Source organism: Chinchilla lanigera, unplaced genomic scaffold (assembly GCF_000276665.1).
Source record: "Chinchilla lanigera isolate Chin_1 unplaced genomic scaffold, ChiLan1.0 scaffold00107, whole genome shotgun sequence".
Taxonomy (NCBI): domain Eukaryota; kingdom Metazoa; phylum Chordata; class Mammalia; order Rodentia; family Chinchillidae; genus Chinchilla; species Chinchilla lanigera.
The window spans coordinates 2,545,182-2,570,497 of NW_004955508.1; the positions used below are offsets into that span (position 1 = coordinate 2,545,182).

The window sequence follows — 25,316 nt, forward strand, 5'->3', positions numbered from 1 at the left end:
AAAATGTGTGGCTGAGGTAGCAAGTGTGCTATTATTATTAAGTGGTAATAAGTCAAATCATGGCCTTCAGTTTCTAGATCCTGTGCTTACTCCAGTGTGTATACTACACCTGTTCTGAATACTTTGAGAGAGAGGAAGTGTTGTTAAGGATGATGGAGAAAAATACCACCAAGTTCCAGATTCTATTTCTGATGACTGTTCACATCCATTGTCCTTGAGGTGTGGGATGATCCCTACTTCAAGATAATCCAGATAGACTGACTCCACCTCCTGCCCTCTGCCCACCTGGAACCTCCCAGGGGCTGGCTGTCTTTGCTGCCTCACCAGATACCTTCCCTGTGCCAGGGTGACTGCAAAGGCTGGCCTTCCCTCTGCCCATTTATCTTCAACCCCCAATGCACAAGCAGAGCACACACCAGACTAACTCATTTATTTCTACTCATTTATTGATGGCCTTTCATAACCAAGTTATTAAGTCATCAATAACTTCAGTGAAATAAATGAATGGATCCAGAACTGGGCCAACAGATATTTAAGATATACACTGAAAATTTTAACTAGAATCAGCAGAAAAGTCAGTGCTGGGTCATCAGTGGAATTTCCCCCACTTAAGAAAATATATTTCACAAAGTTGTGCTTCTAATTGGAACCCAGTTTATTGCTGTACAAGGCAGTGAAGTGAATAACTTCTCCAGTCACCCAAGTAAAATAAAGTTTTTTTTAGAAAAAGATTACATATGGTAACATATTTCCAAAATACCACTCAATGTGTGTTACTTTCATTAGCTGGCAACAGCAACAACAAAGATCTGGAAGTTTTGCATGAATAGAATATAAGCTCTTTTGGAGTACTTTTTAAGTTCTGATGTGCTTCCCCCAGGAAACAAAAAGGAGAAGGAAACGGGGGAGTTGGAAGACCTTAGGAGACCCTTAAAATGGAATTCTAGGATTCCTAAAACTGAAGTTAAGTTTCTGTGGGGATATCTTTAAAACCATCAGCAAGCTCAGGGGATGTACGTAGTTTCACCATGTTTGGGGGAATGTGTAGCTGTGCAATCTCAGTGTCCATGAGCACACCAGAATCCTAACCAGCTCTCCCCGCTTAGATACACTTTTGCCCTAGTTTGGTCACCACTTACAGCCTGGAAGTCCATTGAGAGGAGAAGAACCTTGGCTATGGAAGAACTTCCAATGTCCTTGGCCACCTCTAAATTCTCCAGCTGCCCAGGTTTCTTCACCTATAAATTAGGGATTTTCATAAGGTACACTTTATCAAATTTTTATAAAAATATAAATAGTTGTTATAGCTTATGTCTAGATGTCCCCCGCAAAGCTTAATGTGGTCTTCAGTGGGGCTTTTCAGAGGTGGCTGGATCTAGGATGTGTGGTGCTGAGATTAAGTGTGTGATGCTGGTATTAAGAGTGTGTGGTTACAGAATTAGTCCACTGATTGGTTGGGCATAGTTCTGGATTGGGTAATGGAAAGTCTCACTCTGGTGGTAGGAGGAACCACCCACAGGGCAGGTATCCTGGAAGGGATAAAAGGGAGAGGCAGACTGCTGCTGCTGCTTTACTTCTTCACTGCTTTGTTACCTGTTACCCACCATGAACTGTTTCTCCTCTGCTATGCCACCCTGCTTTGGAGCCAGTCAAGTATCAACTGAAACCTCCACAAACTGTAAGCCAAATAAACCTTTCCTCCTTTAATTTTGGGTGTCAGCTATTTCATCTCAACAATGAGAAAAGTAACTAAGACAAAAGTCAATATACAAAACACTTAGAATAGTGTCTAGCATATTGTAAGTGTTCAAGAAGTACTGATTGTTGTTGTCATTAATAAAAAATATAGTATTTTCCATATGATTTTAAGCCTTTACAAACCAGCCACTCCAATTTCTTCAGTTCATTTTATAGACAAGACAACTGCGGCCCAATAAATTTTCTATAGAACATCAGTTTTTTTTCAAAGTTTAAAAACTGAGTGAGACACTGCATAAAAAACTGTCCTCTTAGGGGCTGGGGATTTAGCTCAGCGGCAAAGCGCCTGCCTGGCAAGCGCAAGGTCGTGAGTTCGGTTCCCGGTACCAGAGAAAAAACAAAAAACAAAAAAAAACTGTCCTCTTTGAAGTCCAGCCATCCCACACTCAAACTTCAGCTAAGCTGCTTTCTAGCTATAGGACTTTGAGCTTGCTTCTTCTCTTCTCTGCACCTTTGTAGGTCCTCATGTACAAAATAGGTATAAAGCAACCTGCCTTGATGGATTGTGGTGATAATTGAAAAATAATGACTGAAAAAAAATTAATGACTCGATAATGTGACTAGTATGCTGCCTGGCAGTTAATGGGCATTCAATAGCTGAGGGCTGTCACTTTGGCAAACATCACTCAGCTGGATTCCAGCGTATGTGCTGGAATCCTGGTCCCCAGCCAGTAGAGCTCCCCTCTATACCACCTACCTTTACTTAAAAACACAATCTAAAAGGCATTTTCTAGCCCTTCTTTCTATCCATTTTATCCTATAACTGTCTTGTCCTCTGTAGATATTATTAGCTGTCAAAACTCACCTATGCCTGTTGATGGACGATGTCTATAAGTCCCTTTTGATATTAAAAGAAAGGGGTGGTGAAAGGGGAAAGGAGAGTTCTTACTATGGGCCCAGAGCCAACAGGAGCAGTCTCGTCGGCCAGCTGAACCTCAACCTGCAGCTGGCGATGAGGGCTCAGAAATGACTTGTGTATGTTGCAAAATGATGAAGAAAATACTAGGTGCAGCAGTAATTTTTTGCAAATCTGACACATTTGATGGGGTAGAAATAGAGAAATGTGGAGGGAAGGGTGGAAATTAAACCAGATATCCTGTTTTCCTTGTTTAGAGGAAATGAATAAATTTTAACTTTAGATAGCAAGGCATAGCACTGCAGCTCTATCTCAAAAGAAAGATCTGTGCAACCGTAATATCCTAATGTGAAAAAATAATTGGGGTCCCACAGTGAGGATTGGAAATGGGTAATGAGTTTTATGATAAAGTGAGTTTGAGAAACTCTTCCTTCTTGAGATTTTTCAGTGCTTGAGTATAAATTAAAGACTCTCTATTCACCTTGCCTGACACATCCTTCCTGAATGATTAGCCCAGAATTCCCACCCATACCATCTGGGATACAGTGGCATACAGAGGAATACCATTTGAAAAATTGTAAACTTTGAAAACCAGAGGGCTTAGCCAATGAGAAGGGCAATGAAAAGTTTGGACTTTAATTTTTTGTGCGTTTCTACCCAAATCATTTTAGACACAAGACAAATGAGTAAATATGAGCCACAGTTTACCTTCTTGTATTCTCATGTTATTTGTGGAAGTTGGAACTGCAACATCTGTCCAGTATGAATGTTTCAGAGAGAAAAATGCACCCCTTTGTGTCCAATCATTTATTGTTGACCAGGAATGGGACAAACTGAGAAAGGACAAAAAACTAAGTAAAATAAAATGAAAGCAAACTAGCCTGGGCCTATCAAAGGCTGGCTTTGGTGTGGCCCGTGGGTTCACATTGCTTTCTGTGTGTTACAATGGCCTCAGAATATTCCCTTTATCACTGGACTGTAAGCTCCTGGTGTAATGTAGGAATGAACCCTGTAGATTCAGACAAAGCAAAAATCCACATTAAGATGTAAATGCTTTTCACAATGGAGATAATTATGATTGGAGTTGACTGAAATTTACTTTTCTTAATATGCAAAATAAGACACAGAAAGTTAGAAAATGCTACTGAAAACTCGTCCCACACTTCAAATTGTTTTATCATTTCTCTCTAACGCTCTCCATAATTATTCACCTCTTTCTCCTTTTTTTACATTTAAATTCTCTACTCTCTTTGTTTTTAATTCCTCCTCCTCCCCCTTCCTTTTAAGGCTCCTGTGTGTGTGTGTGTGTGTGTGTGTGTGTGTGTGTGAGAGAGAGAGAGATACATTTGCTCATTGCAGGCTTCCCATCAGGAATATCTCTTTGAAAACTCTTCGTAATCTAGGCAAAGAGATACCAAAGTCAACCATAGCCCTATCCAAAAGAAAATGAGGGAGAACTAGAATAACAATTATTAGACTGTTATTATTTCTGTGACCTTTCACTAATCCATAAATAAATGTCATCCAAATTTTACAGAATTAAATTGCAAAATTCCCACATCAGTCTGACAGAAATACCATTTCTATTGATGTGAAAAGTGGCATTTCTTAGCTATTCAATAAAATTATTAATGAAAGCAAATGTTTGAATTACGACAAAAGAATCTCCTCCGCACAGCAAGATCCTTGAGCTAATTTGTTCGGCAACTGTTTCACCATTTAGATGGCAATGCTTATATAGTACTCAGAAAGATATTTTTTATTGTAGTTAAACCTAATTTTGATATAGGAGTTCCAAATAGTATAGGAAAAATAAATGTAATTCCCAACCTGCTAGATATCTTATATTCCAACTTTGTGTTCCCCAAAATCAAAGAATGAATTCTCAGGAATAGAGGTTAAGAGTAGGAAATTTTATTGAGGGCAAGACAGCTCCTGAGAGAAACAAGAGGGGGTCCAGAAAGCGGGTTGCCATGGGCACCAGTTTACCAAGGAAGTTTTATAGAGCAAAATGACAAGGTGGGTACAAAATCAAGAGGTGGGAATAATGTGGGACAAAATTACGGTCAACCAACAAGATTGCAAGTATAGTCAGGTAGTATTGCTCCAGTGGGGAAGCAAGTCACATAGCAAGTGTGCATGGGAAGCACAAAGACCTTTTTTGGAAATGATGAGTCAGGGGGTCCTGGTCACTCACCCAAATGACTGATGCCTATTTAGCATATCGAGTATAGCATATTGTTTACTCCTCGGAAAAGTATGTAGGTCTAATCATTCCATTTTTATCTTGAGGCCTGGCCTTCAAAAAGGCACATCCAGTCATAGTTGTAATGTGCTCTTATCTTCTTCACTGACTTCTTTTGAGGGCCCAGCCCTGTCTGGCTGCCCGTAATATTTCTACCTAGCTTAGCTATCTATAATAATTTGACTTAACATGTATTTTTATATCAAAATGTGTTTAACTATTAATTCAACCCTTTGTCCATGGTCTCTCTCCAGGAAGTGAATAACTTGGATAAAAACGTGACCAAAGCAGAGAGCGCTCGGCTCTTCAGGATGTGGTATGGCTTTGACCACAAGTATCCTTTGGTTATGTCCTCGCAGATCCTGCTGCATGACAGAGAATTATTCTGAGCATTTCATCACTGGGGTGTGTGCTCCTGTCCTCAGGAAACACAGAAAGGTAAAGTGAATTCACAGCCAAACTCATCAAAGGAATGATTTTGTAAAATTAAAATATTTTCTAGTCCCTATTTAGGTGTTACAAAGAGGTAATGTAAATCTATGGGTCAAATCTGGTGTTTTGCGACGATATGTTCTAATGCTAACTACAAGATCATACAGTCCTGAAGCGTTGATCCATCTGACTGTTCTTTGTAGAGTTCTGGTGGAGCTAAGCAAGCCTTCGGCCAGGGGAACCCAAAGGCCCTGCACTCTTCCCACAGAAGCTTACATTTCAAGCCATAAAAAATAAGGGGGTGAGGGTAAGGGTAAGAATGGATGGGCTGAGAAAAGTCTGGGTCATCATAGTATAAAATAGCACTTTTGTTTTTTCAGGCAGGCTTGACTAAGCTTTTTTCCAGTGAAAGACAATTTTAAAGTTCTAGCCACCAGTGTAAACACAGTAACTCAGACACAACTTGTCACGTGACTTGAAGGGCTGAGAAGTCAGGCCTGAGGTGCTTCGCCATTGTGAGCGGCAGCAAGCAGGCCATCTCTAATCCCAGGCAAAGCTCCATGAAGAAAAGGAAAGAACTGCACTGTAAATTGAATGTGTTGGGTCTTTGTAGCTAGTTTTCTTCAGTCACAAATCCCTCTCCTTTCAATGAGAAAATGTCAGTCACTGGATGATTTTAAGCCCCTAAGCAACGATTAAAGCCACAGCAAATCAGTAGGGGAGGAAAAATTAGGAATAAGGGAAAGAAATTCAAAGAATTGGTGAAAAGCAAGGGACAAAAATGGGAAAAGGAGAAGAAGCAAAAGAAATTTGGGAAACTCACCTCAGACATGAAAATAAAGCAAATGAAAAGAATGATTATGGAGAACACAAAAAAGTAAGAAAGAAGTAAAGAGAAGCCAAGTGAAGACTGCAGAAAGGCAAAAAAATAAAGCAATGTGACAGTTCTGAAAAATGGAATATTTCAAGAGTTACCAAATGGTGCTGTGGTGGGTAGGGCGTTTTTGACGTTGCACTTCCGGTTTGGGGTGGCTCTGTTGTTGTGGGTAGATAGCTTGCCTCGCTCAGAACACAGAGCCACCCCCTGAGAAACTCTCCATCCTGGCCACTGGCTGCCTCTTTGGAGTGCCAGTGTCTCACTATCCAAAGCCTTCCTAGTCATCTCAGGGGAGGTAGTTCTTAGCATGTTGTTGCTGATTTATGCTCCTGGTTGATGCTCTTCTAGAAATAAGATTTGCCCCATCATTGCTTATAAGTATCTGATTACCACACTTGTTGGAAGTTATAAGAATCTGAAAAATACCCAAGGACATGTACAGCAAGAAAATGATAAATCAGAAATGCAGTGAGAGGGTTTTTTTTTTTTTTCCCACTTCTGAAGTTACTGTGAGGAAAGCTTTACAATGAAAAAAAAAAAAGGTGAGAAAATTAATACAGAGGGAAGAAAATGAAAGTTGGAGCCCACCCAAATTTTTAGCTCAGAACAGTGACACTTAATTCAGATGATGTCATGGTTTTTATCTCACTTTTCACCCGCGGTTTATTTCCATACAATTATGGACAGGCTGGCAAAAATGAAAGCAGATTTATATTCTCTGTAATGTTTGTCCTCGTGGTAATTTGTCCTCCTGTGCATTCATTCTAGAAATTGCAGAGCTATCATTGCACAAATATATTTTCCCTCAGACAATGGAGTTTTTGTGTCCTACTTATGCTCTAAATTTATACCTAGAGAGTAGCAAGCCAACCAGATTCAACTCTGTGACCTCTTGATATATCTTATTTTCGGAGACAAACCATCCATTTGGTATTTATGTTCATTCTGTTGTCCACCTAGCGCCCAGCTGATGTGCCCTGTGAACCTCATAGGTTAGGCCACACCAGCCCTCGCCAGGGTGGAGATGAATCCCACCTGCGGATCAGATTGTCTAACCTGGACCCAAAAGATAGTTTCATAAATCTAAAAGAAATGGAGCTGTTCAGGTTTCATTTGCATAAAAGCATATTATGCAGATGAGGCATCATAAAGAATTGTTAACAAAAGAAAAAAGAGGAATAAATAAGCGCTCAGACACACCTGTACCAGCGAAGGTTCTCCAGAGGAACAGAACCAGAACAAGCAGAAGTAATTTGCATATGCAGATGTGTGCACATATAGATTTATTTCAACGGTAGGATGTGTATAATGGTGGTAGGGGAGCAAGTGCCGAGTCTGAAGGACAGACTAGAAACTCAGACAGGAGCTGATTCTGCGACCTTGAAGCTGAATCCCTTCTTCCGTGGTGTGGCCTCAGTTTTGCTCACAAGGTCATACAACTGATTGGGTGAGGCCCACCTGCTTTAATGAGGATACTCTCCTTTACTTAGAATCGACTGAACACAGCTTTAACCATATCTACAAAATGCTTTTAACAGCATCACCTAAATCAGGGTTTGGTTAAATGACTGTGTAGTCCACCCAAGTTGACACATACCACTGGCTATCACAGCACCCAGTTCAATTCACCTGATGCCCAGTATTCAGACCCCAAGGTAGCTCCTCGCACTGCACCAGTGTTATCAGTAAAACCACTATTGATCACATAGTTTTGTTCCATTTTATCTTTCATAGCACAAGTAATTCACACACATGCACACATTCCCAGAAAATTTTTCCCAAAACTGCAGAAGAAATCGTAAAAACATTCAGTGAGGATTAACAAGGGCCAAGCACTATGTTGGGTGCTTTACATTTAACATTTTATTTCACCTCCCCAGCTCTGTAGGAGGTGGGAAAGCAGATACAGAGAGCAAATGCAGCAGAAATGGGCCACGGATTGGTTCAGCCTCTGCCCAGCAGCCTGGGTCCCTGTTGGGGAGCACTGTTAGAAACCCACAGTGCCAAAATTGATGATTAATTAAGATTTCATTATGATTCGATGTGGGTAGCAATTCAGAATCATACAGTGCAGAAAAGAAATTGAGAAGTGGGGAGGCAAGAGGAACAAATGCCCTGTCAGGCACAGTATTCCATGTAATCCTTATATCCATTTTTTTTTTTTTAATTTTTATAACCATCCTCTTTGGTTATAAAGGAAACAAACTCCCAGATAACGTAAATAAATTTTTTTAAGTTTCCACAGCTATTGAGGTTCAAGCCCATATCTATCTCACTCCAAATCTCATAGGTACATTTTATCGTTAACAGTTTTATGTCCGTAATACCTTCTCCTACCTGTAAAACCCCACTTCTCAGTATGTGCATAAAGTCGCCCTTAAAGCAGTGAATAACTGTGATTACTTACATTACATAGTACAGAGCTTACCTTTCAAACATCTGTTGATAATATATGGGCAATAATAAGGATCTCCCACAATGCACCGTTTTAGGGAAGTCTCGAAGTTTCCAAGTCAAATCCTCAACTCTTCAGGGAAAAAAGTTAATGTGCCGAAGAACTCCAAGAAAGTTCATTCAGTCTCATTAGTGACAGACACATCCTAGCGAAATTCAAAGGAAGCAGAAGCATAAACCTAACACCAGACTCCTAAATCACCATTTCCCAAACGAAAGAAGTGTCTTTTCCCAGCCATGAAAAGGCTCAGGTTACAATCTGGTCCTTAGTGTCCCTCCTGTCCTGCTTGTGCTCCTGTCACTGTACTCGGAACCCCAGGCTTCCTCAGACACACCAAACCCATGTCAGCATCTGGGGCTTTGCACTGGCTTTTCTCTCTAACATTCAATACCTTTGCTTCCACCTTTCATTGAGCTTCTCAGTGAGACCCTTGTGACCCCCATATTTAAATCAGCAGCTCTAACAGGAGTGCCAGCTCAGTCTTTTCCAGCTCTATCTTTGTGCTATGACACCTACCACCACATGGCAGTGTGCGCTTGATTTTCATTGCCTCCTCTAACCAGGTTGTACGCTCTCTGGGGACAGAAAGTTGGGTCTGTGTTTGTTGACTGGCACAGCCTCAGGGCACAGGATAGTGTCTGGCATGCAGTGCAGACTCAATAAATATTTGTGGAATGAATAAGTCAATCAGGCATGTAAGCAAACAAGCAATATTTTCTATCCAGGGCACCTTCATTTCAAATATTGATGTAGCAAGAAAAATCAATTAATTACAGGAAGGTAACTAAGGGAATCTGAAAGCAGAGCAAGGCCAAGTGGATAAAGTGAGTGTTTTCCTCCAGACTCCACCCTCTGACCGAGACAGGCACTCTCAGTTGTGTGCACCGACTTCCTTCTTGTGGTTGGGTCTGCTTACCTTAGGTCCACTCACCCCTGGAGGGGAAAGGAAATGGTCATTTTTCCTGAATCTTTTGAAAAAAATAAACCCCAGAATTTTGTTGGTGTAATTTAGTAGGAAACTTGATAAACAACACTTCTAGGAGTCTACATTCCAAGGCTAAGTTTCCAATTATGCTAATACACTTATCAATTTAATGCAAATGAAGTTTTTTTACAATTAAAAACAATTTAAAGGAAAACACAAGTGACCTAGACATTAGACTGAGTAACTTAAATTTTATTAGTACAACTAACCTGGTTAGTTGAAGCCTGGCTCCGGCTTAAAAGCTATTTTCTGTGCGGATTACTTTGAATACATCTTAAGTCACCAGTCATTATGATTTTTATTAGCAGCAAACTCTAAATTTTACAGACCCTTATCATCTTCACTATAATCACTATGTCCTCACTACAGTCTCATATAATGAGAAGGTTAGAAGCAGAAATTGATGCTTCCTTATTCATATTTTAAGACATCCGATAAAATTGTTTGCTTAGATTCATGTTACAGCCGGTGTGGGAATCGCGTGTTGCCTTATTCATAGGTGACTAATGGTCCTGCTGCACTATCCGCTTCCTAGCGTCTCTTTCTATCCTATCATCTGTCATCTCTCTCCTTAAGCATGTGTACATATTAGTCCTACAAATGTGAATGACACAGGATAAAAACGACCTTTTCCAAAATAAAAAGGGCAATCTAAAATCATTGTTAGCACTTCCCATATGCTGGCATCAACTGAAAATTAGAATTTATTGTGTGCTTGCCAACATTTTACACAAGTGTAAAGAACACTCCAAGATAACAATGGATTGGCAAGTCGTACAATAACAGAATTATATAAAGATACATGAATGGATTCAGGCTTCCTTCCCATCATCAGCTTGGAATTACGAGTCCGCTGAGCTGTTACCCACACAATTAAAGACCCAGGGCAGGATGTGTGGATGCTGGGACTCTATCACTTTCCATTTTGAAAAGTCTGGCAGGAAAAGTGCCAGTTATCAAACTCCTCTCTGGACCAAAGTATGACAGGTTAGGTCTCCATTCTAGGAAAACAAATGAATATCAGGGTTATCCAAAACAATACCAGGAACCATGTGTACAATGAATTTATATGTAGTGTCATTTTAATCTTAACAAAAAGATAACTTTCTCTCCTAAAACTTGACAGAATTCATTATATCCCACACAGTCACGCTTATGTTAAATCATAGGTATGAATATTACGAGCAGCAATTTCCATTTTAAATGATGATCACTGCATTGCAGATTTTCCCTATTCTGACTAGTTGAAGCAGCCATGAATTATTTATTGGGGTAGTATGGTGGCCTTGTGAATGACTCAAAGTTTACCTCACAAGAAAAATTCTCAGAGGAGCAAGAAATGTTAGCTCTGTGATCCTTGTTTGATAAATGAGGCAACTGAGGCCAAAGGAAAGACTCATCCGAAGTTGCAGGTGGGCTTGCCATCCAGGGGACTCCTTTTGTCTCTTCCAGTGATAAAGGAAATCTTTCAATTCCATCTTTCAGGTAACGCTTGCCTTTTTCCCACAACAAAATAAGAAATATTTCTGTTAAATGAGAATTCTTTCACATTTCACCTTCACTTTGAGCAGCTTATACCCAACAGAAGGTGACTGCATCCACCTGGGAAATCCAGTGTCCTGGTTTCAGTGGTCTGTCCACTGAGGCCAGAAGCATCAATAGGTGTGCAACGCTATTGTTGCAAGTGTGCCTGGTGTGTAATTGATTCTTAATCTGATAGATGGGTATTCATTGAAAGCTTCACCAGTGTGGGGATGAGTCAAGTTTTACTTCCATTAGCAAACAAGGGAGGTAGCAAAGGATGTAAGTAATCCTTTGTTTGATGCATACTTCAATGAGCCTACTGTATACCATGCAATATCCTAAGTACCAGGACCTAGCAGCAAACAAAATAGGTATGTCTTGGGTTTTGCCTCATTGAAATGAGTCACGACCCCAAAATCTTTTGAAATCACAACAGTAGAAGACACTGACATCACCAGAATTAAGGGGAGGGGAGCAGACTTTTTAAGAAAGCCATAAATCAAAATCACTTGTAGCCCTCACTGTCAAAATATAATCAGATAACTCCCAAGTGGCTTCAGAAAACACCAAAATTTCAAAACATTTGGGACAAACAAAAGCAGTTTCCTAAAGGCGCTGTGTCAATATATCCCCTAATAACTTCCTTATCACAAGAGTCTGCACATGCATTCTATCTCCTTCCCCAGGGAGCTGGTTAGAAGAGCCAGTACTGCACTGCACTGCACAGCAACGGTTCAGCTATCACTCCCACCTCTGGTTCATCCACTGGGGGCCCCAGATTGGCTTCTGGTCATCCTCATCTTCACAGGTGCTGCTGTATAAATACCTTGTAAGATATCCCTTGAATTAGATCCCAAATGAGGTGAAATTAAAATTCCCTGGAAGAAAACACCAGTTTCCTTGACACCTCTTCTCATGACTTTTTGGTGGAAAGGAAGGCCAGGGAATTTTAACAGTACCTGGAAAGATGGGCTATCTTTCATTCAAGTCATAACATGGATCTTCCATGATATCTTCTTCTGTATAATAGGAATAATGCATACTATCTTTTGTTGTGTCTGAATCGATGTGAAAAGTTGACTACTTACTAAGGCAGCTTCCTGCTCACTGTAACTCATTCACTAGCTTCTCCGAATTGGAACATTTAAAACATTCAAATAGTGCAGTTTTCTCCAGACTATGTGGCGTAAGCACATTGCAATACATCATAGTCGGAATATAATTCTTCTGGAGACCCAGTAGTGACTGCAAGTATTCTGAACAGGTTGGATTTCATTGCGATTATAAAAAGTTGTGATGTCTCAAGATGATAACCGAGTTTTCTACTGTGATCCTAGGATTCTATGCAAACTTTGGCATTGCTGCGTATTTTTGCCTTTTTCCTATGAAAATGAGTAATATTTCTGTTAAATGAGAATTCTTTCACATTTCACCTTCGCTTTAAGCAGACAAAATGAAAACTAGATTTACACAAATAAGAAATCAGAAAGCAACCCCTCCCTTTGTAGGAAAGGGAGTCACAAGATAAATTCTTTTAAATCCAACTCAAAAAAATCTATTGAGTATTTCCTAATGCAAAACAGTATGTTGAACCTTCCTAACTCATTCATCGATTTCCACATGTGTATTGAGAGCTTGCCTGGCAGACACTGTCCTGGACACTAGAAATACAACCATGGACAAATTCTCACAGAGCTGACATTATAGCTCTTTTGAATTTCTGAGTCACAGATGTCTTTTTAGGAAAAAAAAATATGGAATAAAGAAAGACACAGTTGGACATTCTACTTTGGTATTTATCAAATAGAAGAAAGGCTGATTTATGGTCAGGAGTTAATAGTTTTGTAGTACGGTCTATCCACTAACAGTTACATCATTTTAGGAAAGTTATTTATCTTTTGTGTGCCTCAGTCTCTCATCTGTAAAAGAGAGATAATAGAAGACCCTACTTCAGAGGTTTCTTTTGATGATTAAATGAATCAACACAAAGCACTTAGAACAGTGCTCAATAACAGTTGTGTTATCATTACTATGTAATGAGATTCACATGAGAAGCACCATGTAATGTATTTAATATTCATTGTCACATATTATCTGTCAGTAAATCAAATTTCCATTGTTATATTCTGATAATAGTTTTTAGTTGCAACAGCTGTGTTTTAATACCATAAGAAAGTCTTTAGTCTCTGTAAACAAAACCTTTGACATAGGCTATAAGTCAGACACAATTCCTCTGTTATGATCTTCAGCAAATGGCTGTAGCGAGTGTGTTAAGGTGTTCTTTTGTGTCCTGTGTTCTGCACATACGGTTGTTTCACTTAGGATTTTTCTCAGTTGTCTTCCATCACCCCACACTTATTTTTCTAGAAATTATACACACATAGCAATTTTGACTTGATAGAGAAGTGCAGCAATTTTTCTTTAACACAATGGAAGCCATACACACCTTTGATGATAATTACTCCTCTTGTCCCTTCCTGTGATAAAGGAAATCTTTCAATTCCACCTTTCAGGTAAAGTTGTGGTGTTTTGCCATTACTAATATGATGTTCTACTGAAGATTTCTAGGTCAGTATTGAATCACTTTATTAGAACAACATGAGAAGAAAAAATGGCAAGACTTACAAATAAGTATTATGTTAATGTTGCCAGCACTGAATTTAGTTTTAACATTTCTTCCTCATAGGAAAAAATTTTTACTTAAATTTTCTTTAATTGTTACTTAGTCACACCTTCGCAACTGCAGCAACTGAAGCATTTGCAGGCTGCCAACAAATTCGTGAGCTACCAAAGACACATTATCAGCATGGCCTCTGACTGCCGGCTGCCCATATTATCACTGACAGTGCGGCAGAGTCTTAGGTCTACCTCATTGACTGCAGTTATTCAGCACTTGTCTGCATTCGAGGCTGTGGTAGGCACCACACAAAGCATGTTAGGCTGGTGTGGCCCTGCCTTAATTAAGATTGACTTCACAGGGTAGATGGTGATGATATATTCTCAGTGTACATCAAATCACCTCCTAAATAAGAGCAGGCAAAAAGATAATGGTTAATGGAAGAAGAGTTTGTCAGCAAAATAAATACCATTCTAAAGTCACATGGGAAGGACTCCGTGGGGGAACTGGGACTTTATAACATGAAATTAAATAATAAAAAGGGAGGGAAAGTATTCTGAGCAGAGGGCAGACTCAGGGGAAGATTCTATGACATGTGTGTCATGAATGGATGAAAGAGAGCCTGAATAAATCTGCCTGAAAGGTGCAGAATTAGAAGAAAGAAAAGAGGAGGTCTCTAGAGACAGTAGCTAAGCCCCTGCCACAAGCAGAAAGCTCCTCTTCCCAAAGCTTAATGTACTCAGAATTCTTTCTCATTGGTATTTTATATTTTTGTTTGGTGGCTAAAGATAGAGTGATGTGTCACAGTCCAAAGCATTCTTTAAAGTTTCCTTTCTTTCTCGTACTGTATCTGATTCATTCTTCTACCAGCTATTTTTCGGGTAATTACACACTTAATGCTTCCAGAATTGAGTTTAGTTTTAATATTTTCCCCCACAGAAAAGTATTTTACTTACATTTTCTTCAATTGCTTTAAATGAATTTCATTTTAATGACTTTTTTCCTAGAAAAAACATTAGATATCTACCTTCTTCTGAAACCACAGTGGTAACTAAGAAATGTTGATTGTCCTCCAAATGCTAGCACCCCACTGAGGTGGATGTCTACCTCAGTGCACTAAGCCACCAATGCACTAAGAACTATCATAAATTTAGGAGCAAAAAGGGTTGTCTTAGTCTGTTTAGGTCATTACAACAAAATGCCTTGAACTTATGAAGAACAGAAATTTATTTCTCCTACCTCTAGACTCTGGGAAGCCCAAGATCAAGGTGCCAGCAAGTTCAGTGTCTGGTGTGGGCTGATTCCTGCAGTGTTCACAGAGGCATCTTCGTGCTTCATCCTCCCAAGGTGGAAGGAGTGCACAAGCTCCCTCAGACCTCTTTATAAGGTCACAGATTCCATCCATGAGGCAAAGCCCTCCAAACCTAGCCACCTTCCAAAGACCTCCATCTCTTAATGCCATCACCTTGAGGATTAGGTTTCAACGTGTGAATTTGGGGAATACAAGCATTTAGACCAGAGCGAGAGTTAAGGAAGCCAGAGAGGGATATAGTTAACTAAACAGCTTCTGTGGGTTGGGGAAGCCACATATAGAACATGGGAAATGAGTGATAAAGAATCAGAATCCTTAAGAAGCAAGGTTGAGGTTGTGAAAGATTCTCTGGCAGTGAAAACAGATCAGACAAAAGCAGATAGGGAGTCGGGGATTTGGACAATGGTGAGCGTTTCAGTGCAATTGGTAGAGAATGAAATAGTTATCATACATACAGACCACATGTGTCAAAGTTTAAAAAATGGACTTTATTTCTTGACAGCAGAAGACTAATGCAATACTTTAAGCACAGAATCTACGATGCAGTTCGTTGTAAGGAAGAGGATTAGTAGTCAGGTGGAAGGTGGTGTGTCAGGGAGAACAATAAACTGAAAATGACCCAGGACAGTAGTTCCTAAAACACCTACTAGTTCTCTATGTCAATAAAAATGAAGACAAGTATGTCCCCCATTTGACTCAATGTATGCTGAATGTTCCAAAGTATCAATGTGTTAAAATATAAAGTATCATTTCGTGAAGAGTTTGAATCTTAAATTTCCACTAATGAAAATTATCCAGTGGTATACTTAGTAGGGTCAGTGTCTATCAGAATGTTCTCCAGCTGAAAAGTCTTTCAGCTTATCTTTTGTTATTTTGTTAGCTACAGTCAGAACCTGGAGAATTTCTGACAAAAGTTGTCTTAGTCACTTTTGTCGATGCTGAGACAAAATGCTCAACACTCAAAGTTAAACAATGAAAGGTTTATTCCAGTTTACAGTTTCAGTCCATAGTTGGCTGGCCCCACAGCAAGGTGGAATGGCAGAAGGTCACTGCAGTGCAGAAATAGTCCATGGAGTGGCAGGCAGGCAGAAGGCAGCAAAGCAGCAAGCAGTGAGTACCAGAAAGCAGCCTGGACCTGTTACAGAGCCTTTTCTTGTGTGAAACACCCTCAAAACTAACAGCTTTCCAAGTTACTCAGTAAACGGGCTGGAGTAAAACACCTCAGTGAGGAATGTGTTGCCCAAATAGGTCCACTAGGCATTGTGCCTCCATTTTGGTAGTATGGTGAGCCAGATACAACAACTTATCCTTTACTTAGAATATCTCTACATGGCCCACACCCTTGGACTCCTAGACATTCTACTGAAGTAGAAGAACTTTGAATTCTAGTTGGATTTATTTCCCATTCTCTGGTTCCCAAATGTTTTACTAACAAATCCAGAGTGGTTTCTCCCATTTGTTCACTTGGCCCAGTCAGCATAATGTCATCAGTGTAATGGATCAGTGTGATATCTTGTGGGAGAGAAAGGTGACTGTCTTGGTTACTTTTCTCTCATTGCTGGGACAAAATACTTGATGCCGAAAATTAAGGAAGGAAAGCTTTACTTCACTTACAGTTTATGGAGGTTTCAGTCCATACTTGGCAGGTTACAAGGCAGAGTGGCACATGGCAGAGGGCAACAGTTCCTGGCGGCAGAAAGCACCAAAACAACAAGCTCAAAAGGGAGGAATGGCCCCAAGCAGCCTGTTCCTCTCCCTTACATATGCAAATTATCCACCCCAGGGCGATGTAGCTCTCACACCCATAATCAGTCAAACTCTAAAAGCCTGCCCCATCCCTGCATGAAGATTTGGGGGGACACCCAGACACAAACCATAGAATTCCACCCCTAGCCCCCCAAAGACTCCTGTCCATCCCTTTATACAAACAGCATTTAGTCCATCTGCAAGAGTTGCCAAAGTCCTAACAGTTGCAGCATTGCTGAAGAATCCAAGTCCCAAGTCTCCTTCAAGATATAAGGCAAACTCTCAGCTGTGAGCCCCTGTACAAATGAAAAGTTAAACACTTCCAGCGTTCAGTGGCACACAATAAGCAGTACCATTCCAAAAGGTACAAACAGGGGGACACAGAGCATTGGTACCAAAGCAAGTCCAAAATCCAGCAGGGCTAACATTATGTCCTGTAATTCCACATGCAGCAGCTGAAGCAACTTGTGGCACACTGTGAGCTCCAAAGGGTTTGCATGAGTCCACCCCATGGCACTTCCAGTGGTTATAGCTTCCACGGCTTCTCTCTTAGGCCTGCTTTGCTCCCTCCTTGCAGCTTTCCTTAGATGATCCACGGTCCTGGCTTTTCCAAACTTCTGAGTTCTCCAGGGCACCTTTTGCTTCACACCCACAGCCTCACACACTGCCCTCTCAGGGGCACACTGCCTGGCTTCTCAGGCCTTCTGAAATCTGGGTGGAAGCCTCTTTAACCTCAGAACTCTTGCATTCACCATGTACCTAAAGCCAGGGCCACGGGGCTGATGCCAAGGTCTGCTGCCACCTGGAGCAGTAGCCAAGTTTTCCTCTCTCTTGGCCACAAGGGTGGAGTGCCTGGATTTCTGGGCACTCTGAATCCAATTTTGAGGAACAAATCCTCTATGCTGCCCCATTCTGGAACCTGGTGCAGCCGCTGCCACCATTCTGGAACATGGCGCTCACCAGCTTTCTTCTTAAGGCAAGGTCTTTCACCTTTGCAGTTTTGAGGCTGCAAAGGGTGGAGACTTGCTGCTTCTTGTGATGCCCTCAGGCCATCTTTTTTGTTTTCTTGCTCCTTCTCAACAATGGAGATCTCCTCAGCTCTACCTTTGCAGTCCACAGCTTTACTGGAGCTTTCTTTCTGGCCAAACTCACAACATTTTAAATCATCCTGCTGGGCTCTTTGTTCTTGATTCTCAATATAAATCTGGCTAAAAGCCCCCAACAATAGCCATACCACTTCCCCAATGTCTGACTGCCTTGAAATTTCTTTTGCCAGATTAATCAGTCTGCTGCCGCCCTTAATCTCAGTCTTAGGCAAAGTTTCTGGACATGAGCAAAATGCAGACAAACTTGGTGCCAAGCCATACCACACATTGTCTGGAGTCCAACAACCAACGGAGCCCTTTTTCCCAATAGAAACCTCCCGAACCTGGTCTTTACTGGCAGGATTTCTATCAGCTTTCTGATATTCTGAACCCTGACCAGAATCTCCCAAACAGAATGGCTGAAGGCGTTCCAGCTCTACTCTTTCAGGCGACATCTCTGAACCTTTCCAAACTCTTCCCACAAGCCATTTCCCAAGACTCTTGAACCACATGGTCAGGTATAGTCACAGCAACGACCTCACTCCTCTGGTACCAAATTCTGTCTTGCACACAAAGGAGGAATGGCTGCAAGCAACCTGTTCCTCTCCCTTACATAGGCAAACTATCCACCCCAGGGTGAGTGTAGCTCTCACTCCCATAATCAATCAAACTCTAAAAGCCTGCCCCATGACCACATGAGGCTTTGGGGGGACACACAGACACAAACCAAAACAGTGATCAAGATCCTTGTGAACTAAGGTGTGACATGGGGATGGTGAGTTAATATAACCCTGAGGTAAAGGTGTATTGCTAGCCTTACCAGCTGAAAACAACTTGTAAATTGTTTCTGATGGATCTAACCAATAGGTATGGAGAAGAAGGCATTTGCCAAATCACTAGCTGCATACCAAGTACCAAGAGATGTGTTAATCTGCTCCATCAAGGACACCACATCTAGTACAGCAGCTGCAATTGGAATCACTACTTGATTCAGTTTATGGCAATCCACCACCATTCTCTAAGACCCATTCATCTCCATGGACCAAGTGAGAGCATTAAAAGGAGATGGAGAACCACTTCCCTTGAATCTTTAAAGTCCTTGAGAATGACACTAATTTCTGCAGTCCCTCCAGGAATGTGAGATTGTTTTTGGTTTACTATTTTACCAGGCAAAGGCAACTCATTCAGCCTTTCCAACCATAATAGCCTTCACCGTACAGGTTAAGGAACCAATATGAGTACATCTATCTCAGTTATGTATTCTGGAACAGGAAAAATGAATACAGGATGAATTCGAGGACCTACTGGACCCACTCTGAGTCAGACCTTTGCTAAAACTCCATTGAACACTTGACCTCCATAAACTCCTACTTTTAGTGGAGAGCCAGAGGACATTTTGGATCCCCTGAAGTCAGTGCTCATTCAGAACCAGTTTCCAGTAGCTGCCGAAATGTCTGATCATTTACCTTCCCCCAGTGTACAACTACTCTGGCAAAAGGCCTAAGGTCCCTTTGGAGAAGGGTAGAAAAAAAATTGACAGTATAAATTTTTGGTGGTGGGCCAGGGTCCTTCCTCAAGAGAACCCAGCCTCCTCTTCATTCAGGGGATTCTGGGATCCTGTAAACTGGGATGGAGATGTTTGGGAGGATCCTGACGAGGGTAAGGATACTGAGCTCCTAGATTCTAATGAGATTATTTTGCCAGAGGAAGAGATTTCCCCACCCATAGTGGTGGAGGCACACCCTGCCCCCTGTGGTATTGGCCTCTCCTACTCTATACCTGAGGAAACAAATCCTGTGTTGACCAAGGGTGATGATACTGACACTCCTCAGGACCCACCCTCACCACCCACTTTTGCCTCTAGGCCTATAACCAGGCTGAAATCACAGAGGACTCCTAAAGATGAGGTACATAGTATGACTCATGGGGTGTTCCAGTATTCTCCAAAAGAACTTCCTGAGTTTTCTAACTCTTAGAAGTAGAAGCCTAAAGAGCAAGTGTGGGAATGGATTTTATGCATGTGGGGTAATGGTGGCAAAAACGTACATGGAACAGGCTGAGTTTGTCAATATGGTCTTGTTAAGCAGAGATTCTAAATTTAATGTTGCAGCTCGTGGTGTAAAGAAAGAGGTTAATAGCTTATTTTGGCTGGTTGGCAGAAGTATGGGTGAAAAGATGGTCCACTGTGAATAAATTAGGGATGCCTGATATTCCATGGTTTGCTGTTGATGAGGGGACTCAGGGGCTTCGGGAAATGGGAATGCCAGAGTGGATCTGTCATGTCAAACCTAATCTTCCACACTGGAATGATCCAGAAAATATACTCTTCACTAACACCTTGAGAAACAGGTTCATGAGGGCAGTGCAGAAGTTTTAATTAATCTAACAAAGTGTTTGAATTAAAATTAACTTTCAAAGAAGAAGCTGCTTTTTGTTTCTAAACCAGTAAGCTAGGATTCCAGCAGCCTTCAAACACTCAGCTGTCTGGGGCAGCCTCTTGCTGAGAGTAGCTGGGGCCTGGGGCTTGTAAATCTGGAGAAAGAAACATAGGAGAGTTAATCTCTTTCCTAAGGAAACAGACACATCCTGAAAGTGTTCCCTCTGACATCCCTTGAAGCCATTTCCTTGGAATTCCTTGAAATCCACCAGTGTGTTGGTTTTCGCTGACCTGTTGCCTGTAAACATGGCCAAAACAGATTTGTAGTTCATACAGAATGCTAAGTACATCTATTCCCAAGATCTATTCCCTATCATTTTACACGTGTTTAGTAGCTAGAACAGGGAGGACTCTAACAGCCCCGTCACTTTTCCTCACTAGTTTGTTCCAGCAACTGCAGACTCTTCCTCCCCCATTCCACAGTCTGCCCTAGCACTTGGGCTGCAGGTACCAATCCCTTTGCCCTTGCCTCTCCTGCTTCATGTAGATGCAGAGTTATGTCTACACTACAGAGCAGTGTGCACTATGCTACACAGTTGGTCCCCCCAGGAATAACATGCTGGTGTGAGTCAGAAGCAGTGGGTGACCATGGCTGGCTGCCTGCACTGCATGCTCTAGATGCCGAAAGAAGAAGGGGACCCTAAGGCATTCTAGGCACTTCAGATCTAGCTGTACAAGCTCAAGAGCCTGATCTTTAACTAACTTGACCAGTATTTTCCCTTTTTTTTCTTTCATGCGGAGTTTGAAGTCCTCCGGCCTTCTCTAAACTGACATGCACAGAAGATGAACATTATGGTAATTGGCAATTGTACAAGCACTTTGCAAACATCAAGTGCTTCATAAAGCTGAACTGATACTAAATTCAGTGACAGGTTTATAGGCCTGAAGGCCCTCAGACTCACTATGCAGATATAAACAAAGAATTTTATTACATTTTTATTATTTTTAAATTCTAGCTGATTTCCTGCTCTCTTCAAGATTATGATGAGAACAAAAGTCTTTTCTCATTCTAGAGACATAGTTTATTGAGAAATCTTCCTCCTCACATCTTCAGCTACCACAAATCTCCTTTTTTTTGAAGATGTCCCACTGTGGAATGGATACCTCCCACAAGTTAGCTCACTAAGAATCCTTACTCTTGGCCTTCTCCCAAGTAGAAGCTGAGGCTCTCACTGTGACCCCTTTCTTCCTTTTTTTTTTTTTTTCAAACAGGGTCTCACTATGCAGTTCAGGCTGGCCTTGAGCTCACTTTGTAGCCCAAGCTGGCCTCAAACTCATGATGATCCTCCTGCCTCAGCCTTCCGAGTGCTGGGATTACAGGTGTGCACCACCATGGCCGGCTTCCCCATGGTCCAGCCTTGTAAGAACTCTATGTGTTCCTGTTTGAAACTACAGGTTCATCTCTGGTGAACAAATCTCTCTTGCTAGCCCAATCTAACCCAATCTTTTGCAAACCTTGAAAGTATTTCTGGGGCAATTTATAAGAATTAGAAAAGATTTAAATCAGAATTTTTAACATTGATATTCAGGACTTATTAGTGGTTCTCAAAATCAGTTCAGTGAGCTCCTATCCAGAACATTTTTAATAAATGAAATTGAAATGCAGAATTAGAAGTAAATGTTATTTTCTAACACTTGTTTGGGGTATGTGTGTGCATTTATACTCTCAGTTGTAACATAGAATGAGTTTCTTCATAGGTTCATGATCCAAAAGGTTTTGAAACCTTGACTGATGCTGACGTCAAGTCTACACAATCACTCTCAACCCTTTTCTTCCAATCACTTTAAGTGCTCAGCAAGCTGGGCAAGGAACTGCAAGAGCTCAGAGTGGAAACACTTGTAACTTACTCTGGGTTTATTTTGGAAGAGCACACACACGTTGGATCTGGGCTGGACTTTAAGAAAAAGGTAGAATTTCACAAGTAGTAGGGCCTGCAGGGAGCCAGAGAAAAAGTCTAACAAAGAAAAGAGAAAAACAACATGATCTGTGAGCAGAGCAGATCTGTTTGCAGGCCTGTACTTGTCCTGCCTTAGCCCCCTCTGCTATGAAACTCAGGTTCCAGACCCTTCCTGAGCTGCTATTTCCTAACCTGTAAAATGAGTACAATTATATCTGCCCCACAGAGAATCTATAATGTGCTAATGGAACAAGGTAAATGAAAACACTTTGAAAACTAGCAAGTATCAAACAAATACCATATACTTATTACTGTTTCTAAACAAAGCAAAGGTTTCCAGTAAAGGTGAGAAGTTAGGAAATTGTATATGTGCTGTGGATAAAGTAAAGATTGCAGCTTAGCACATTTAATGTTGACTGTTAGAAAAGAGACTAAAAAGGTGAGTTTAGGGAAATTGGTAAAGATTTTGAGTATCCACTGAAAGTGTCTGGATTTGATTCAGTAGATAATGAAGAATCAGATGATTTGCAGACACAAGAGTGACCAAAGTCTCATTTTAGAAAGATCGATCCAACAGCATTGATTAGGAAGAAGTCACGGGGTTCTAAATTACAGTAGTTGCAATGGAAACAGAAAGAAATGCAACAGATGCCAGAAAACCCTGGCCCCCAATCTGGAGAACTGGATACAGTGTTACTAGGGGGCTTCAGAGAAAGGGTGAGGCAGGTGCCACTTGTAAGGACTTGGGGCCACTTGACTGTGTGGTTCCAGGCCTGTGTCTGTAGTCTGTTTTGGCAATCACAGAGATGGAAAAGACAGAAAGACTTTTTCTGGGGAGAAGATGAGGAGGTTGACTTCCCCACAGGTACAGTCCTGTCCATATAAACCTGTTCCATTTTCTTGCTGTGCCCATTCTTTAAGATACATAAACCACTTGCTCGGTCTCCCAGGTGGAGTTCTCCAGTCCTCTGAGTGCACTTGGTTTTTCTCTTTGATCCTCTCTTTCATAGAGGAATGCTCCGTCATTAATATTCTACTCAAAAAGCCACAGGATGTCTATTTTAGTATTTTGTGCTAATTCAGTCTCATCAACTTGTCTTCTACCTGTAGACTTCATTTAAATTAACCCCCAAGCTAACGTGGGTTATGAATCCAGGACTGCTATTCTATATCCTCCCAAGTTAAGTTCAGACACATTAACCTAGAGCAGCACAAAGCATGAGTTAAATACCTTGGTTTAGATCTTTGTTACCTAACAGCTGTATTATGTGGGGAAAATTAAACGCCCTGAACTTTGGTCTCCTAATCTGTAAAATGGGGATGATGATAACATTAATAGTAATACCTACTTACAGGACTGTGGTGAGACTTACACTATAATATTCCTCATACCTAGCATAGAATATGCTCAGTAAAGTGTGCTCTTGTTACTAGTACTCAAGGGCATGGGTCAACGTGCACCCCCCTCATCCATAACCACAGACTGCAGCCTTCCCTACTTCCAAAGGAAAAGGTTTACCCAGGTTCTACCCAAAAAGAGAGGCTTCCAAGGCTGGCGTGGCAGGACCTGTCCCTGCAGAAGCAGAAAGGTTATCACTGCCCTGTTCTTCAGGTATAGGCCTTCAAGCCAGCTACAAACACTTCAGGAAAAATAACTGTCCCAGCTCAGCATGGTTGGAAAATTCTGAGTTCCTCACTGAGAATAAACAGAGGTGGGATTACTACATACACATCACTCTGGCCTCCCAGTAGCTGCAGGCAGTATGTTGGGTTTGGAGAAATAGGTCCCTTTGGCAGCAATCAGCATAGGCCTGGGGCAGCTGGCTTCCTCCTGACTCATGATCAGAATTCTTGGGGATTCCAGCCAGTCGTGAAACTGAACTACCCATTTGTCTGTCATACAACGTGACTGTGAGCGTTATATACAGGCTTTCATTATTTAAGTGAAAAGACTGTTCATTGTGAGAAAAGTCAAATGTTTTCCAGCTAAACCAAAAACCGTATCCAAAAAAAGTGTAGTGGTCACTGGTAGAAATATTGAGTCAAAAGTCCTGGTTTCAAATCCAGCCTGGGCTGGACCTGGAACTTCAGCCAGTCCCTCCAAGGACTAGTTTCTCAAGTGCAAAGTAAGAGGAATGTCCTTCCCTCCTCTCTAGCCACAAGAGCAGGATCCTAACCCAAAGCAGTCTACACTCCAGTTCAAGGACCTCTGAGATCTTGAGAATCCATAATTTTCATATGACCTTCTCTATGTCTTTTAATAGGATTGGAAATGACAGCTCATTTTTCTGTCTTTTCACAATGGAAATACTCAGAACAAAGTATTTTGTGAGAACTTGGCCTCTTATTAGCCCAACAAAAGCTCCTTTCACTAAAAGGAGTCCATATTCTTCCTTGATTTATGTAAAGCAAAGATTTCTGTACAAAGATCACTGTCTCTCTGATATGCTCTTGGAATCTATTTTCCAGAAATACAGCGTTTTGTCATTTTTATCCTTACAAATTCAACAATGTTTGATGATGCAATAAACAAAGGTGCTCTCTTACGCTCCCGGGAAGTAAATAATTGACACATTAACTTCCTGTGGTTCAATGACGGGAAGCATACATGAAAATGAAAGAAATAAATGGGATATAGTCCAACCTGCTGCTATCAATAGCTGTTTAACTTCTTAACTCCCAACATAACCAAATTTTACCTTCTTTCTGATAGAAACAAAGAAGCAATCTTATCTGACTCCTCACAAGCCATGAACTCTTCTTTTTTATGAGGTTCCTTAAACTGTTACCTTACAAATAATTTTTCCTAACTGTACCCCTTTCATCATCTTGGTTTTGAAATAATCCTTTCAAGCTGCTCACTCTAGGTTACCTATACAATATATCCAAGTGGGGGCTGGGGATTTAGCTCAGCGGCAAAAGCGCCTGCCTGGCAAGCGCAAGGTCGTGAGTTCGGTTCCCGGTACCGGAGAAAAACCAAAAAAACAAAACAAAACAAATAAGAAAGCAAGTAACCCAAGTTTTAAAACAGGCAATGAAAAAAAAAAAAAAAAAACCAGCAATGATTTGAATAGACCTACCACCAAAGA

General features: G+C 41.1%; 1 protein-coding gene and 1 long non-coding RNA gene across 4 annotated transcripts in view; both read left to right on the forward strand.

The window, feature by feature from the left end:
* The window catches only part of Slc9a9 (solute carrier family 9, subfamily A (NHE9, cation proton antiporter 9), member 9), a 611,715-nt gene that overhangs the window by 485,104 nt on the left and 101,295 nt on the right, over positions 1-25,316 (forward strand). For all 3 annotated transcript variants that reach the window (XM_005407730.2, XM_005407728.2, XM_005407729.2), the window contains one exon: positions 5,114-5,193. In XM_005407730.2, coding sequence (XP_005407787.1) covers positions 5,114-5,193 — 80 coding nt within the window. The remainder of the gene's footprint in view (positions 1-5,113; positions 5,194-25,316) is intronic.
* LOC102008965 overlaps positions 5,203-25,316 on the forward strand; it is a 93,416-nt gene continuing 73,302 nt past the window's right edge. Inside the window, exon 1 of the long non-coding RNA XR_264386.2 lies at positions 5,203-5,297. This is a non-coding gene — a long non-coding RNA (uncharacterized LOC102008965). The remainder of the gene's footprint in view (positions 5,298-25,316) is intronic.